The sequence below is a fragment of the Silurus meridionalis genome, chromosome 2, assembly GCF_014805685.1.
Source record: "Silurus meridionalis isolate SWU-2019-XX chromosome 2, ASM1480568v1, whole genome shotgun sequence".
Classification (NCBI taxonomy): Eukaryota; Metazoa; Chordata; class Actinopteri; order Siluriformes; family Siluridae; genus Silurus; species Silurus meridionalis.
The window spans coordinates 15963975-15979791 of NC_060885.1; the positions used below are offsets into that span (position 1 = coordinate 15963975).

Below are 15817 nucleotides of genomic sequence, written 5' to 3' on the forward strand. Positions count from 1 at the left end.
ACTCTAATTCTCCCTGCTATTTAAATATCTAAAACATGATCCTCATATAAAGATTACTGCATTTTTGAGATTTGATTGTTGACCATTTTAAGGGACACATTTGTCTAATCTAACCTTTATGTCAAACCAATCCCTATCCCTAATCCCAACCCCCAGCACTAACCATAACCTGATCCCTAACTATTAAGACAATACTTTACAGATTACCCTAATTCCTAACCCTTAAACCATTTCCTTACCTCTTACCCCTAATCCAACCCTATGCCTTTACCACCCTAATCCCTTTAACCCTATCCATGATCTCTACCCATATCCCAACCCAAACCATATAGTCAGTTTTTTAAGAATGCAAACCAGCAAAAAAAATAAGTTTGCACTTGAAATTATGGGCATGTAAAAAAAGAACATTGTGAGGTGTCTTTCAGGTTTCCGTGCTGCTCTGATTAGCCAATTCATCTTTAGCTAGTCATGATTTCGAGTCTTCTTATATCTGCCCAGTCCAATTAACACAAGATCGCACAATTATCTCAGACAGCCCAATCCAGTTATTCTAATCAAATTTGCACACACAGTCAAAGAACTGAATTCAAGGGTTTGAAATGAGTAAATCTAGTCAGTGAAACTGGTGTGTTCTATCTCATCTCGTTTTTTTTTTCCTGTTTAAGTGACATGCGGAAACAGAAGCCTACATCCAACTTCCTGCTAATTATTAAGTGCCTGAGGATCTGAATACGGTGTTCTTTGGAAATAAGTTACATTTAACTCGGTGCAGGAACAGACTGGAATTAGAAAACTCTTGGTTTAGATCAAATTAACGAGTCATTATATTGCATGGGCTCATGGTGTAAATTCTATTTCTTCTATGGAATTGTGTCAGGGATTGAAGTGTTTTTTTGTGCGAGTGTGTGTGAGTGTGTGAGTGTGTGTGTGTGTGTGTGTGTGTGTGTGACCGATGAGGACTGAGAATCAGGGATGCACCACTCCTGATACTGAGTATCAGATTTGGACGAAACATGGAACCAGTATTGGACCGAAATCATATTTTCCGATGCAATCCAGTGACATGAATGTGATTTTGGCTGATAACCCATGTCACACAACTGAACACAGTACAAGAATCTTGGGAATCAAATTGACAGGTTGCAGCGTAAGATTGATTGGAAGCGCAGATCAGATAAATGGAGCTCTGTGGCAAATTGCATTGAGTCTGTTCTATACCAACCGGGACTGGATTCAACACAATATCCACACAAACATGGCTTCTACAAACTACGGCAGGATCTGAAGCAAATAAAACACCTCCTTCACACATTGTGTCTTCCTGATCTTCTCTGGGAGAAAAAACAACTTCCAACAAGGCAGGTTGCCCATTTAACACCATGCTGCAAGTCTCTTATCTATTCTCTATTGTTGCCTTTTAACTTTCCACTAAAGCACACTGATTTTTTTCTTCCTGCTTTCCACTACCATTCTATATTCTCTCACTTTTATGTTACTCTATTCACAACTGTCACTGAATCAGCATGGCTTCCAACACGCACTCACAGCCAGAGAGCCATTTTAATCAATTCACACACTGACCTGGGGTCAGTACAACACACACACTACATTGGTGCAGCCTGCAGACTAAAATAGGGCAGGCAATGATTATAACCTCATGTGAAGAAGCACACCCACGCACTGGGGTGACGGCAAAGGCTAGCAAAATCATTGTAAGGTTCTGCACTTACTTGATTCCAACATTTCACATTACTGAAATATTTAAGGAGATTAAAATCCTACTGACAGGCAAAAGGAAAGCTGAGAAAAAAAAGAATACATTCAGCGCAAGCAAACAGAAACATCCATTATAACAGAAGCACTTTAATGCTGTGTTGCATCATACTGTAATTTCATGGCTGTATTAAATGCCTTAAGAGTGCCAGATTCGCCAATCTCACCCATTTTTTTAAATCCATATAGCACATTGCCAGATAAAGGTGCAAAACTCCTTAAAATTTGATTTCCATTCAGGATGCCAAAATAAAAAAAACAAACAAAAAAAACAACACCACAAAAAAAAAAAAAATTGTACTTCTTGTGATTTTTGCTTTGATGCATTGTTTTTTTTATGTCATAGCCATAAGCACTTCCTGCTTTTAACAGATATTGTTTTCATCACACGAGGCTTAATGCATTTATTTTAATCAGAAATCTTAATATTTAAGACAACAACAACAAAAAAAACAGCATGATGTATATGCAGATGAAAAAAATCTGACCTATTGTGCCTCAATGCAGAATCTTTCATCAGGGAGACTTGTGATGCTTCAGTTATTTTTAATCAGTATTTTTCCGAATTCTAATGACTAGAGCATTGCCTGATGCACAGTGTTTATAAATGGAAATAAGGGGGACAAGTCAAGAACACTGAGTAGAATAAGTACAGATTAAGTACAAGCTGAATTCTTAATGTCCATTAGGGGTTGTTTGACTCGTACCTTGGAAAAATTCGTACATCAATTCACTCGTAGGTCAAGGTATCACTGTATGTATGTGTGTGTGTGTATATATATATATATATATATATATATATATATATATATATATATATATATATATATATATATATACACACACACACACACACACACACACACACACAGTACATATACATATGGGTATATAGGTATAAATGTAAAGTCAGATTTGAGCAAATCAAAGCTCACATATAGACAAAAGACAAAGAGTTAAGAACACAAAAGACACCATCTAAAGCTACAAACCACAATACTCATCATGCACTGAACACAAAACTGCTTCATAGCAAATGGTGAAAACATGACAAGCTGGTTTGACTGGGAAGCAAAACTAATTGGACAAACACAAAGATGAAAAATGTTCCTTCCTCTTCATCTATTATATAAAGCAAAACCTGCTACGCTCCACAGCACCTCAATGAGTACCAATATACACAACATCCCCAAGTAACTAGCTGTGATGTCCATGTCCACTGCCAGCAAAAAGAACATGACAGAAATCTCTGGAGTGCAGGTTTTAGCACTGTGAAAATGTGGTTCCCTAAATTATAGACTTATTTTACCCTCACACGTACAGACAAAAGATAAAAAAATTTTAATTAAATAAATAAAAACAGCAGCAACACCACAAATTGAGAATCATTTCGCAATTGTTGCAAAACACCAAACTTTTGTTTTATTCTCTGGTCACTGGATCCTGACCTTCTGCCTGTCACTAACCACCATGCTGCACCCTGACAACCGCATGAAATCCTCGCCTCAGCTCCTCGTTGCACACGTGTTCAGGAAGGGAACGAGAGCCTGCAGGCAACACTGACAAGCCTTTCCTTATGCTTTGACAGAACCCGCTTACAGAAATCAGCCACAACATTAAAACCGCTGACAGGTGACGTGAATAACGTTGATCATCTCGTTACCATGGCATCTCTCAAGGAGTGGGATATACTAGGCAGGAGGTGAACAGTCATTTCTTAAATTTGATGTGTTGAAGTTCACCACACGTTACCCTTCTACATTGAGCATCAGATCTAGCATAAGAAGGCCAGGTGTAATCAATCATGATTTCTTTCAAATTGTGTGGATGGCCAGGTTTGAGTCCATCATCCGAGGAAAAAGATAAAACTAGGATGCACTATGGGAATATGTGAACCAGTGAGATGCTCTGGGCAATGTTCCGCTGAGAAATCTTGGGTCCTGGCACTCATATGAATGCTACTTTGACACATTCCACCTATTTAAACACTGATGCTGACCAAGTACACCCCTTGAGGACAGTATTCCCCCAAACTCAGTGGTCCATTTCAGCAGGATAATGTGCCCTGCTTCACTGCAGGTGTAAACAGTAGTTTCAGGAATGCTTCGAGAAAACACTCAAACTCTCATTACAAAACTCTCAAGGTGTTGACTTCAAATTTAGATGAAGCATCTGTGAGATGTCCACGACAAACGAGTTCAACCCACGTCACCCCAGCTTAGATGACTTTATTGATCTGCTGCTAACATCTTGGTTTCAGATGCCACAGCAGACCTTCAGAGGTCTTGTTGAGTCAATGCCTTGATAGGTCAAAACTGTTTTTTGGTGGAACTTACACAATCTTGGGCAAATGTTTTTAATGTTAAGGCTGTAAAAACTACTATATTACCACAAATCAGGAGTGCTGGGGAGATTCCAGCCATCCAATTCTGCTGCCAATATGACTGTTAACTACAGCTTCATAACAGCATTTTTCTCCCTAAAAAGTAAACCTGTTCTATGCAATATGCCCAGTAGCTTTTTATACGCAACATTTGCATCATATGCACGAGTCAACGCAAGCAACTCATGTAGTGTCACTTCAGCTTCGAAATTGGTGAGGCTCCTTGCTGAGATGCAGCACACAGAGAGACTAAGAAAGTGTAATATGTGTTTTTCTCACTCTGATGTGTAAACCTCGGGACACGCTCTTCCACGAAAATAACACGCTACAAGGTGGAGTGACACCGTTTATTCATCAATAGAATTCTTTTTATACCTCTGGCGTTTTATAATCGGATTATGAATGACATGCTGTGCTTTTTAACAGTTTATTGTTGCATTTAGTGTTTAGAAGATGAAAAAAAAAATGAAGTGCAGAAAACAATCACAAACTCCTTAATCCTTAAGACTCTCGTGTTGAAAAATCTTTCTTACAAAGCAATGTCACCCAAGACCCCTTCTGTAATTCTCTTCTTACAGAAAACTTCATCAGATAAATGAATTGTGTTTGTTTTTTGTCTCTAAAATCTAAACTGTTCTACATACACATGTCCCTGTAAATGAGTTGTTACTATAGACAGAGCAATGCATTCGAACCTATTATTAAAACTATAGCTGACATTACTGCTGGTGTTGAATACTAATATCATTTTCTGACCAAGAGGACTGCAAGGACTCCAATGTATTTTTCTTAAAATGAGGACCAGGCAGGTACAGTATAAATGATGAAAACTGACAAAAATGAGGTCAAATTATTGCCAAAACTGCAAATGAAACACATTAAAAACATGAAGATGTGTAATAACTGACTGAACAGTGTTAGTCTTTCAGTGGAAAACTATACAACAGATACTTTTTCACACTAATTTGATTGAACAAAAGATGTGCCAAGACTGCTTATATTTAGTATAACATTTCGCCCTGTCCCACTATTAATCACATGACAAGCTATAACATACTACATTTACTGCAGGCTATCGGTCACTCTGCCAGTTGCACGGCAATGCGAAATGCTCTATTCGGCTGCGGCTTCAATTTCCTTTTGTCTGTATTGTGCGAGTTTCTCGCTACTGCTTTCTTATTTATAGAACTGTTGTATAAAAGCAATGTCACACTCACAGTCCTGCTGTTGTGCTTAATACCAGCATGGGTGTAATTAGCTTTGGCTGAATCACAGCTACGCTGATATTCAGTACAACAGAATGATTAGTAGTGTTAATTATTGCACTTACCATACATGAGACTGAGCAGCATGCTGGAGCTTCTTCCATTGAGGTAACTAATGAATTTATGATTTCTGCACCACTTTAACAATATTTCTAAAATACTCATGCCAGAGATTTAGGTTTTATACATTTATACTGCCCTGGGCATCTGCTGCACTGCATAGAATCCAACAATGGATACTCAGTCAGTAAGAGTGCAAGTCTGTGCTCCCCCCCCCCCCCCCCCCTCAAGCTCATTTAGACGCTCGAGCAAAAAGCATCATCTTGATTATCCGTCCTATTTCACTTGAGCATGGTTACTGTGTGCTTTTTTTTTTGCTGTTGTTTAAGCCACGATTTATGACGACGGGGTTTCAAAGTCAGCAAATGAGCGATGAATTACCTTGTCGAAGACTGTGGGCTTGTGCCCTTTATCTGTTTCCTTTTCTTTCTTCTTCTCTTCCTTCTTCCTCTCTCTCTCCTTCTGTCACAATAAGAAGATGGGAGGAAATACAAGGTGTTAGTCCTGGGCACACTTAGACCTTTATCAGATCACACTTTCTGTCACACCCACCACACACACACACACACACACACACACACACACACACACACACACACACACACACACACACACACACACACACACACACACACACACACACATTAGACTCAAACTCACACATTTACGATCAGGTTCAAAAATGTTGCAGCTCTTACAGGTGTCTATACGGAATAAAAGGCCAGGACAGATAAAGCCCAAACTAATTTCAGACTAAATTAAACCTTATTAAAGCTCTGAAAGCTTGAGTGCAAGACTGTCCTCCACTTTTACAGATAAAGTTTTTTTAAATGGTCATTAAAGTCTGTTGCCCTAATGGGAGTTGACTGGACACATAAGTAGAGCTGTTCAGCAGAGTTATTATGACTAACATAATACTCCAATTGCCACTGAACTACACAGACTTCCAAAGAATTCTCTAAATGAAGCAAACCCCCAAAAAAAAAAAAAAAAAGAGACACAAAGTAGTCTAACATCATCAGCTGGAATACTGTCTGTATGAACATAAGCAGCGGAGGTGGTGTCTAAACCCGAAATGTGTCAAGACTAGAATTCTGTATCAGCCACTTGAGGCATTTTATGAGCACTTCGATTACTCCATTTCACCATGCATGCTGACAGAGCTGTGCTATCGACTGCCTCTACACAGAGCACTCGCGCACAAACTAAATCTCGCTACAGCCATGACTCCAAAGGCACACATTCCAAACCACAGATGAGGGAAAACTACTAATTTGCTCATCTATTAATGTGGTAAATGAATTAAAAAACATTTACATGGAAAAGCATTTGGTTAATGTCAATCATTTTTCAGATTTTTTAATAAATTGCATCTATAAAATCATCTGAAACTGAACCAACAGTACTTATAGACATACAATTTTGTCTGATGAGGGCAGAGTATGTTCGTGACATGTTCCTAAACAATGGATCAAAAGGTAAAGAAAAAATGCATTTTGTACAGCGTTTAGGGGGTCAATATTAGTGGAGGGGACTGTATATACACACAAATATGACTGACAGATAGATAGATAGATAGATAGATAGATAGATAGATAGATAGATAGATAGATAGATAGATAGATAGATAGATAGATAGATAGATAGATAGATAGATAGATAGACATTTATATCATCACATTATCTACTATAATGTGCAAAAGTCTTACTGCACATATAGAATGATATGGTCTTAAGTCAAGATCCTTAAAAAGAAATAGAATCTCAATGGGGTTGTTTGACCAAAATATTTGGTTAAACAACATTGTTATTAATTATTAAAATCTGACCGCCATCATCTTTTCTGTCTGAAAACCGCTTTAGTCCAGAATTATTTATTTTCTGTACTTTTTGAAATTGACATTTTTGTGTGTGTGTAAATGTATCCATTTTTTTTGCTCAAAAAGCCATACAGTAAACATCTAAAACAAAGTGCCTAATACATACAATAGTATAAAAGAACACATCATGACAATTTTGTTTAGAATCCACATAAATGACACTGTAATGCTGAAAACCTTTTCACTAAATCGTTGTATATGTTCAGGACCTATTGCTCTCTCTTCAGAATTCATTTGCATTCATTACATTTGGCATGTTTATAACTATTTCTAATTTTATTTAATCATATAACAGAGGAACTTGTGAACAAAAACAGTAATTGTGAATATCTGTTACATTTCATTTTTCTGTTACAAAATTTTTCCTTACTAATAAACAGCACGTTTTTTGTTGATGAACCAAAATCAAACTTTTCTCTAGAATCCATACTCGCATCCTCACAAAAAAACATAGATCATAATTCTAACATCAGAAGCCTCGTATTTTGGTGTACTTAAATTAAATATGTACATGTAATTTGCATAATTAAGTCCATTTTCAATTCATGCAGATTTTTCTTTTTTTTTTTCCAAACAAAATATGAGAGGAATATCAGCAATCAATTAGAAAAGGTTAATCATATTCAGTTTTTGAAGAAACTCACCAGATTCCTTCTCTCCCTTTTACTGATTATAAGTGATTATTAAATGGATTAAATGATCTAAGATAAATAATATGAACGCAATATTCCAGTTTTTAATTCATGTCTCTATGTCCTGCTGTATGAGTGATTACCATGGTCAAGTACTGGTATGTTTCCCTGTTTCCCTATTCAGCCTCCATATGTGAAATGCCCCTCTCTCTCTCTCTCTCTCTCTGTAATGCCATTTGTTTTTATATTGATTTTTTTTGTATAGTATTGATGGTTTCTATAATTGCGACGTGGTAGTGGTGGTATTAAGAGGTGGGTTAAGTCAGGTAAGTCCTCACTGAAGGCCCAGTTACAAAATGCACGGCCCGCCACTGACTGCAACTGTCCCCAATCTTTGCCTGACCTGTTTGGCTTTGGTCTTTACAAAAACTTTCTCTTTGTTTCTCTTTCTCTCCTAATTTGTTATTAGTGTGTTATTAGGAGCCTTTTCAAAAAAAAAACACACACTGTTTGATTGATTACTCACTTTATGATGTCTATTATAAGAAGAAAACTCTCAGTCAGAGATCCATCTATCTATCTGTTTAGGTCTAATGACCCACCAGCTCTTTTCTTTTTAAAAAGCTGGCAGCTTATAGGAAAAAAAAAAGATTGAATAATAACATACATGTTGCATATTACAATGTAGCTCATAGTGAGTTAAAACACTAAAGGACAACAATTCAACTGTAATTCGAAAAACACAAAGTTGCTATAAATGTACGAAATAAATTCTAGGTTTAAATGCCGCTTAGTATCTGGTACATGCAAAATCCTATTTAGACCATCTAGTGGCAGAAAACGTGATTAATTTAATGCATTGACTTTGCACACTCCTTTCATAAAAAAAAAAACAATTACCAGACAAATTCCTGTGAAGGAACTGTTACTATGGAAAAAAAATTATGTATTAGATTTGCTTATATCACAACTGTGCCGTAATATTGCACCTGTATATAAATACTAGGGATATGCATATATACAAACAGAACTGGACCTCAGAAACTAAGCAGAGAAAAATTGTGTACCCGCAACAATATGATTCGTATGTGCTTTTTGAAAATCCACATTTACTGTTATAATAACCTTCTGGGAAGACGCTCCACTAGATTTTTGAAGGCGTTTGTGGAGATTTGCAATCTGGGGGTGCAGTCAGGGAGCTTGCTTTGTGCACAGAAGCACTGTCAAGCTGGAACAGGTTTTGGTGAAGATAAAATGTAATGCTTGCATATAAAATTGTGTGCCTCCAGCTTTGTGGTATCATTCTGGGGAAGAGCCACATGTACTTTGTCCATATAGTATATGTATTGACCGAAATGTCTGTCTCTGTTTTGATGTTAATCCTTCTATCCGTCCTGCTGCATCAACCTGAGTTTCCTCCAAATGGGTTTACCAGAGCCACAACTTCACCTTCTGACCGATCAGATTTAAGAATTCACTCTAGTACTCTGGTATAATACAACATAGAATCTAAAGACAGATCTAAAGCTAGGTCTTAATTGCTAACTGAGGCTTGAGGCATGCACGCTAAAACAATCGTCATAAGTACTGTTGTAACTTCTGGAGGGTTAGTATTTTTGGGATTTTCAATATCACTGTGGGGGACATGCAGTTAGACATGAATGTTCAGCTGGGTGCACTTGCTTCTACATTCTGACCTGTTCTTTCTGTTTGCGTAATCTACTAAAAAGCATAATGCAATAATCCAAGCAGAAGAAAATCTCAGACTCTTAACTGCAGCTGGGTTGAGAGGGGGAAAAAAGAAAAATATTAAGATATCAAGATTGGCTAAAGGCTTCTTAGAACCTCCACTGGAAACAAAGTGCAGAAGATAAGAGACTGAATATTGACTTGTGCAGTCTTTCTGCACCCAGATAGAGAGGGTATTATGGTATCCAGTTTCCTTATACAATAACAAATTACAAACAATGGGCTTGCGATCCTCAGCATTTAACATGATACGAGACTCACACACAGCACTCACAGAACACCGCAACCAAGCAAGCACGCTACAGTACCTCCAGTTTGTTTTTCTCGCCTGCTTGTGAAGTGGGAGAGGATGCCAAGGGCAAAGCAGCATCAGAGGACTTCTGCAGAGAGCCAAGAAGGAGACAGAGGGACACACAGAGGAAGAAAGCAAAATTAAAGAGGTGGAAAGGAATAAATAATTCGAGGAGACAAAATTCGAAGACAGGAATAGAAAAGAGCACAAGCAGTAGATGAGCAGTTGCAGGAGGGATACAGCATATATATACATATATTAATTCATTGCTTGATCCACACAAAGCTTAAACATGCACATAAACACAACAGTCAACGTCGATGAATCAAAACAAAATTAGAATCACTATAATGAAATGCAGGAATGATGGATAGAAATTCAATAGATCCTGCCATTTTTATATAAAAAGCAGTCATGCTATATAAATCTTCAAACCTAGTGTATCTTTTCGAAAAAATATCCATTTGACTGTTATCGTGAATCTGCGAGCTGCCTTGCACACTGATATCTCCCTCTTCTCGTCTCACTTCATGTTTGTTTGAAGTGCCTGCTGTACGGTTCTAGGGCCAGATAAACGGTCAGCTCCTTTCACCAAGCCCCACAAAGAGTCTTTTTCCATTACGTGGAGAAACAAGTGGGGCTGGAGGCGTGCCAAGCGAATCACTGTACCCTCCATATGTTCACCCAGGTGATGAAACAAAAGGAAAAAAGAGCAGAGCTACCGGAGAGAAAGATCATGGGCCAAAACAGGGCAGACTACAAAGATTTGCAGCTGTCCGGGTTCTTCCTTTTTTTTTAATGTTTAGAGTCCTCTTAAAAATAAAGGGGCCATAAAATCTCTAGATCTGATGGACAAAACGTTTATGTTTTGGCTCCGTTGAATAACGGGAAACATTTTTACAAATAGAAAATCCTGTTCCACAAAAAAAAAAAAAAGACCATTCCTCGTAATGATGACTTTTATGGTGGACCTTAATTAATTATACACCTGTCAATCTACTAGTGATGGGAAAATTTGATTATTTTAGTGACTTGTTTTTTTTTTTTTCTTTTATCATTTATTTCATTTCATTTTTTGATCAGCAATAATATAAAATGACATTTTTTAAGCAGATTCCCCAACACAGCTACATACATGCACTTGGACTATAGTTCCAATAATAAAAATATGACAGTGCAGCTAAGGACAAATTGATAAACAGAATGAGTAGCTCACCTCCCATATCTCCTGGTCCGTATCCTTAGTTCTTTTTGTCACGTGACTCCCATAATTGTTGTAACAATAATGTCAAGATTTGGACCAAAAAGCCTGATTGATTGCATTGTTTAATGTCTATGGGCTTAGAGGGACTTAGAAACTATTGTCTTTGTAGTGATACAATGAAATTAGCTTGGTAGCTCTCAGAGTCCGGCAGTAATAAGAAAGAAAAAGGAAGAATAACAAAAATAACAAACAAATAAATAAATAATATTATAATAAGAAGAAGAAATTACATGGGAGCCACGTGTTAAAAGAACGAACAACTCGGACCAGAGGACTCATGAGATGAACTACTCAAATCTGTTTTTCCGATGATTTGCTCATGTGCATCCAGTCGAAAATGAACGAATCACTTTTTAAAACTACTCGTGTTTCGTAGCCACATTAAAGACTCGTTCAAAATGAACTGATCGTTCAGAGACCCATCACTACCATCTACACTATATGGATAAACGTTTGTGGACACTTGACCGTAAGAGTCATATGTGCTTTTTAATCAACCCTTTCCACATTTCATCCCCATTTGCTAAAAGACCCTCCAGTCTTCTGGGAAGATGTTCCACTAGATTTTAATGTGTGGTGTGGAGATTTGTGCCCATTCGTCCACAAGGGCGTTAGCAAAGTCGGTAGTGATGTGAGAAGGCCTGGGATGCAGTCAATGTTCCAATTCAAGGTGTTCAATAGGATTAAGGTCAGAGCTTTATAGGAACTCCACAGAAACTTCCAATCCATTTGTCTTGTGCTGGTGCAACAGATTAACAAACAAATTTCTTTCTTTGCACCAATGCATAAGATAAAAAATCTGTGGGTGTTTAGGTTTAAAATGGTCATTGGGAAGCAAAAAAAAAACCCTTGTATTTAAAACTTAGTGTCGCGTCAATGCAAATGAAATAGTGCCAGAAACAAATAGACACCCTGCCCCACATCTGCAGAGCTTCCTGATCCTACTGAACAGTAGACAGTTCCCCAGCATTTAATCACAATCTGTTTCAGTACAAAAGGCTGAGGAAAAACAAAAAGGCACGGAAGCCTGAAAAATGAGAAAAGAAAGTGGGAGAAACAAATTCCACAGGGGAAGCGAGTAACAGAAAGAAAGATGACCCATTCTTCTTCTTCGTTTCAACACTGAAGTGCTGCTGTCAGCAGCACCAGTCCACAGAGACGGAGTAAAACAAGCAGGTCGATTATGACCCTGGTTAGCGTGTAGCTGTCCAGACTGGGCCATTACCTGCTGATGGATCTTACTCGTAATCCACCTTTATTGGGTTAGCATCAGCACTATGCTACGCCGCAGCATTAAAGATCCAATAACAGATATGGCGCAAAAAAAAAAAACATCTCCCCTTTCCCCAACACCTCAGAGTAAAGCTCTATCCAGGGAAATAAGCAGCAAAGTGCCCACTGGAGAAGATGGAGGCAGACCGGTCAATATGTAGGGACAGCTATCATTGGAGAAGCGCCGAGGGCGAAGCATATCACCATCTCGATCTTAATGCAATCTGGGAAGCGGCAAAAGGCCTGACATAATTGGGCTCCTATTTTCTGAGAAGAGCTGAGCACAGCGGCGAGGGGCCAGAGGTGCCTGGCTCTCTGCTAGGAAGAGTAATAGAGAGCGTACACATCAATGCTAGACAATGCAGTCCAGTCAATGCTGGATAGGAACCAGATGATGACAAGGTCACAGGAGCCACCGGCCAGTCCATCAGCACGAAAGCCAATTACTAAGTGAAGAATAGAAGAGTGAAGAGCAAATCTATAATCTTATTATATGTGCTCAGATCTCACACATAAAGCAATCTCAAGCAAAACCCAATACCTCATGAAGTCTTTATCTTGGATATAGAAATCGATTTTTAATCTTTTTCTTTTTTTCGATATATTTATTTTTAAAGTTGTCTGTAATTCCCCAGTCATGTATGAGGACTGCAAAAGTTCCCAGCTTCTATTAGAAACTCTGGCAATGTATTGCTCAAGGTAGGATATAAAAAACAACCAAAAAAAAGAAAAGAAAAGAAAAAAAAAGGTTTCATATCAGCATGACAAATAACCTCCTGAGGCTCATTATTTTGTGATGTTCAATTCGATCAAAGTAATGAAAAAACACCAACTACAAAAGGAAAAGCTAAAGATAAAAAGGTAAAAGACGCGTTATGAAAACAAGGATGGGAAGCTGATGGTTAATATCCTGGCACATTTATTTTCCAAGGGCTTTGCTCGCTGGCTCTACGCGTAATCATTTAAATGCCAGCGAACCAAAAAGGGGACAATGTGACAACGTTGCAGTGGCTTTTAATATAAGGTGCCATTTATTCCTCGACAAAACTCGACACTCATCTATTAATGTGGGCATAGTGGACGATGGAGTGGGAGGTTTAACGGAGATGAAAAAAGCAGAAAAAGAGTGGTAAAATAAAGCAAGAGTTCCGGCAGTGCTGCATGACTGCACTCCATCTTGTGTTAGATGCAGACATCCAACACAGCACTGAGTAGGGGGTTTTGTTTTTCTGCCCCAAAAGGCAGAGGCTGCCTCTCCGGTGGTTTCATTTCACGGCTGGTTTTCTTGTCCTAATCACATCAGCACAGCAACATGATGGAGGGAATGAAGGGAGAGCTCAAGGTGCCAAGGCCTAACGACCAGAAGCCATTTGGTGTAAACTATTCTCTAAGAAACCAGCTCTAAATCTTCAGACTCGTAACCATGTGTATAGAGGTTTAGAACTGCTTTTTTGTTTTTCAACAAGACGCACACTGATGGAGCTGAATGAATTTTGCATCATCGTATTATCAATCATCAACAATTTAAAGGACTTAAACATAATTGAAGTTTATCATATAATTATTCTTAGGATTATTATTTACATACCCTGTAATAAATTACATAGCATAAATATACTATTTCCACACATTTTTTTTAAATCACAATTCTGGTCACTTGCCAATCTCCAGCCTTGTGATATGACTACCATCCAGGTAGAAGAGGATTAACACATGCTTCCTCTAAAACATGAAGCCAGCCTTTTCCATTTTTTTGCTGCCTCATAACAAATGTTAACTGCTAACTGTAACACAGACAGAGAGCGAGAGAGCGAGCGAGCGAGAAAGAGAGAGAGAGAGAGAGAGAGAGAGAGAGAGAGAGAGAGAGAGAGAGAAAGAGACATTTTTCTCTTGCACCATTCGGGAGCCCAAGCGTAGTAATTGTATTATTATGATTATTACTATTAATAATAATAATAATAATAATAATAATAATAATAATAATAATAAATGTTAACTAAATAATAATCTGTTCCACTTCTCTTTTTTTCCTATACATTAAACGAAAATGAAGCAAACAATCTCCAGAAATAAACCGGCACAAACTTAAAAAAAAAAGAAAAAAAAAAAGATGACAATGAAAACATCAGTTGTGCACGTTAAAGACTTCGACGGCGTTTCAAATGAGAAAGCACACAGATGTTTAGTGTCAATTATCATCCGTTTGGAACAGAGGCAGGTGCATCACTTATGTTCTGATTTTCATTTCTTCTAGTTCTCTCTCCCGTCTCTTTCCACATCAACCACGGTGTAAAGTACTTTTGCTTTAATTCATTTGCATTGACAAGACGCTGAAGTATCAGAGAATGAGATGCACTTCGAATCCCACTGACTAAATCTAGGATTTCAGGTAGTAAAAAAAATTGTATATATATATATATATATATATATATATATATATATATATATATATATATATATATATATATATATATAAGCATGAGTCACATCTTTTTTTAATTTCTTCATTTACTGTCTTCAAAATTCTTCCAACATATGGGCAGCTTTTCGGTGCAGGCTGGAACGTCATGAACATTTGAAAGTAGCTATGGAGTTCATCTTTCCACTGATATCTGTTCTCAGGTTCAGTGAGCTATACAGGCTTCATAACTTACACACAATGAACACCTTTCACCTATTTGTTTATTTCTTTATTCTAACAGTTTTCACATAGCCATATCACCATTACACTAACATTTAAATTAAGGGAGCAATCAAAGATTAGTTCAGCTTTATAGGTTTTAGTCAGTGAAATACAACACACCTTGTTTATTTTGTATTTTTTGTTTGCTTGTCAGAGCAAGTGTCAGCATGACTCCTGCGTCTTTGGGTGTTAGCTTATTAGCTCAATAACGTGCTGCTCTGAGAATGGTCAAGAGTCTTTCATTGTACAGCTGTTCCCTGTAATGAAGTCTCATGAGCTTTTCACCTGACAGTCACTACCAGTGTTACCTAGTTAGCATCTATCAGTGCAGTATGTATATCATTTGTATGAAGGTTGTGTATGCAAAGTATTGGCAACATTGCTAGTATCAGACCAAACTTTAGCTAGTTATAAAGCTAATCATTTGTTTTATTTTTACAAAAGTGCTACCAAAGTTTAATTTAGTATATAATGGTGTTTTTTGAAAATCTGTTGTATTGACTTTTTTTAGTCACTGTAAAAATACTTTTGTGCGTTCTGAGAATTTACTGGACGAGCGGTCTG

General features: G+C 37.6%; 1 protein-coding gene across 4 annotated transcripts in view; it reads right to left on the reverse strand.

Annotated features, from left to right (window-relative positions):
- smap1 (small ArfGAP 1) overlaps positions 1–15817 on the reverse strand; it is a 108134-nt gene that overhangs the window by 49054 nt on the left and 43263 nt on the right. Inside the window, exons 5-6 of one of the 4 annotated variants that reach the window (XM_046870878.1) lie at positions 10051–10122; positions 5863–5940 (exon numbers count right to left, since the gene is read on the reverse strand). In XM_046870878.1, the coding sequence (XP_046726834.1) occupies positions 5863–5940; positions 10051–10122 (150 nt within the window). Of the gene's footprint in view, positions 1–5862; positions 5944–10050; positions 10123–15817 lie in introns of all 4 variants that reach the window. The other 3 variants (XM_046870869.1, XM_046870893.1, XM_046870885.1) reach the window with 3 other exon arrangements.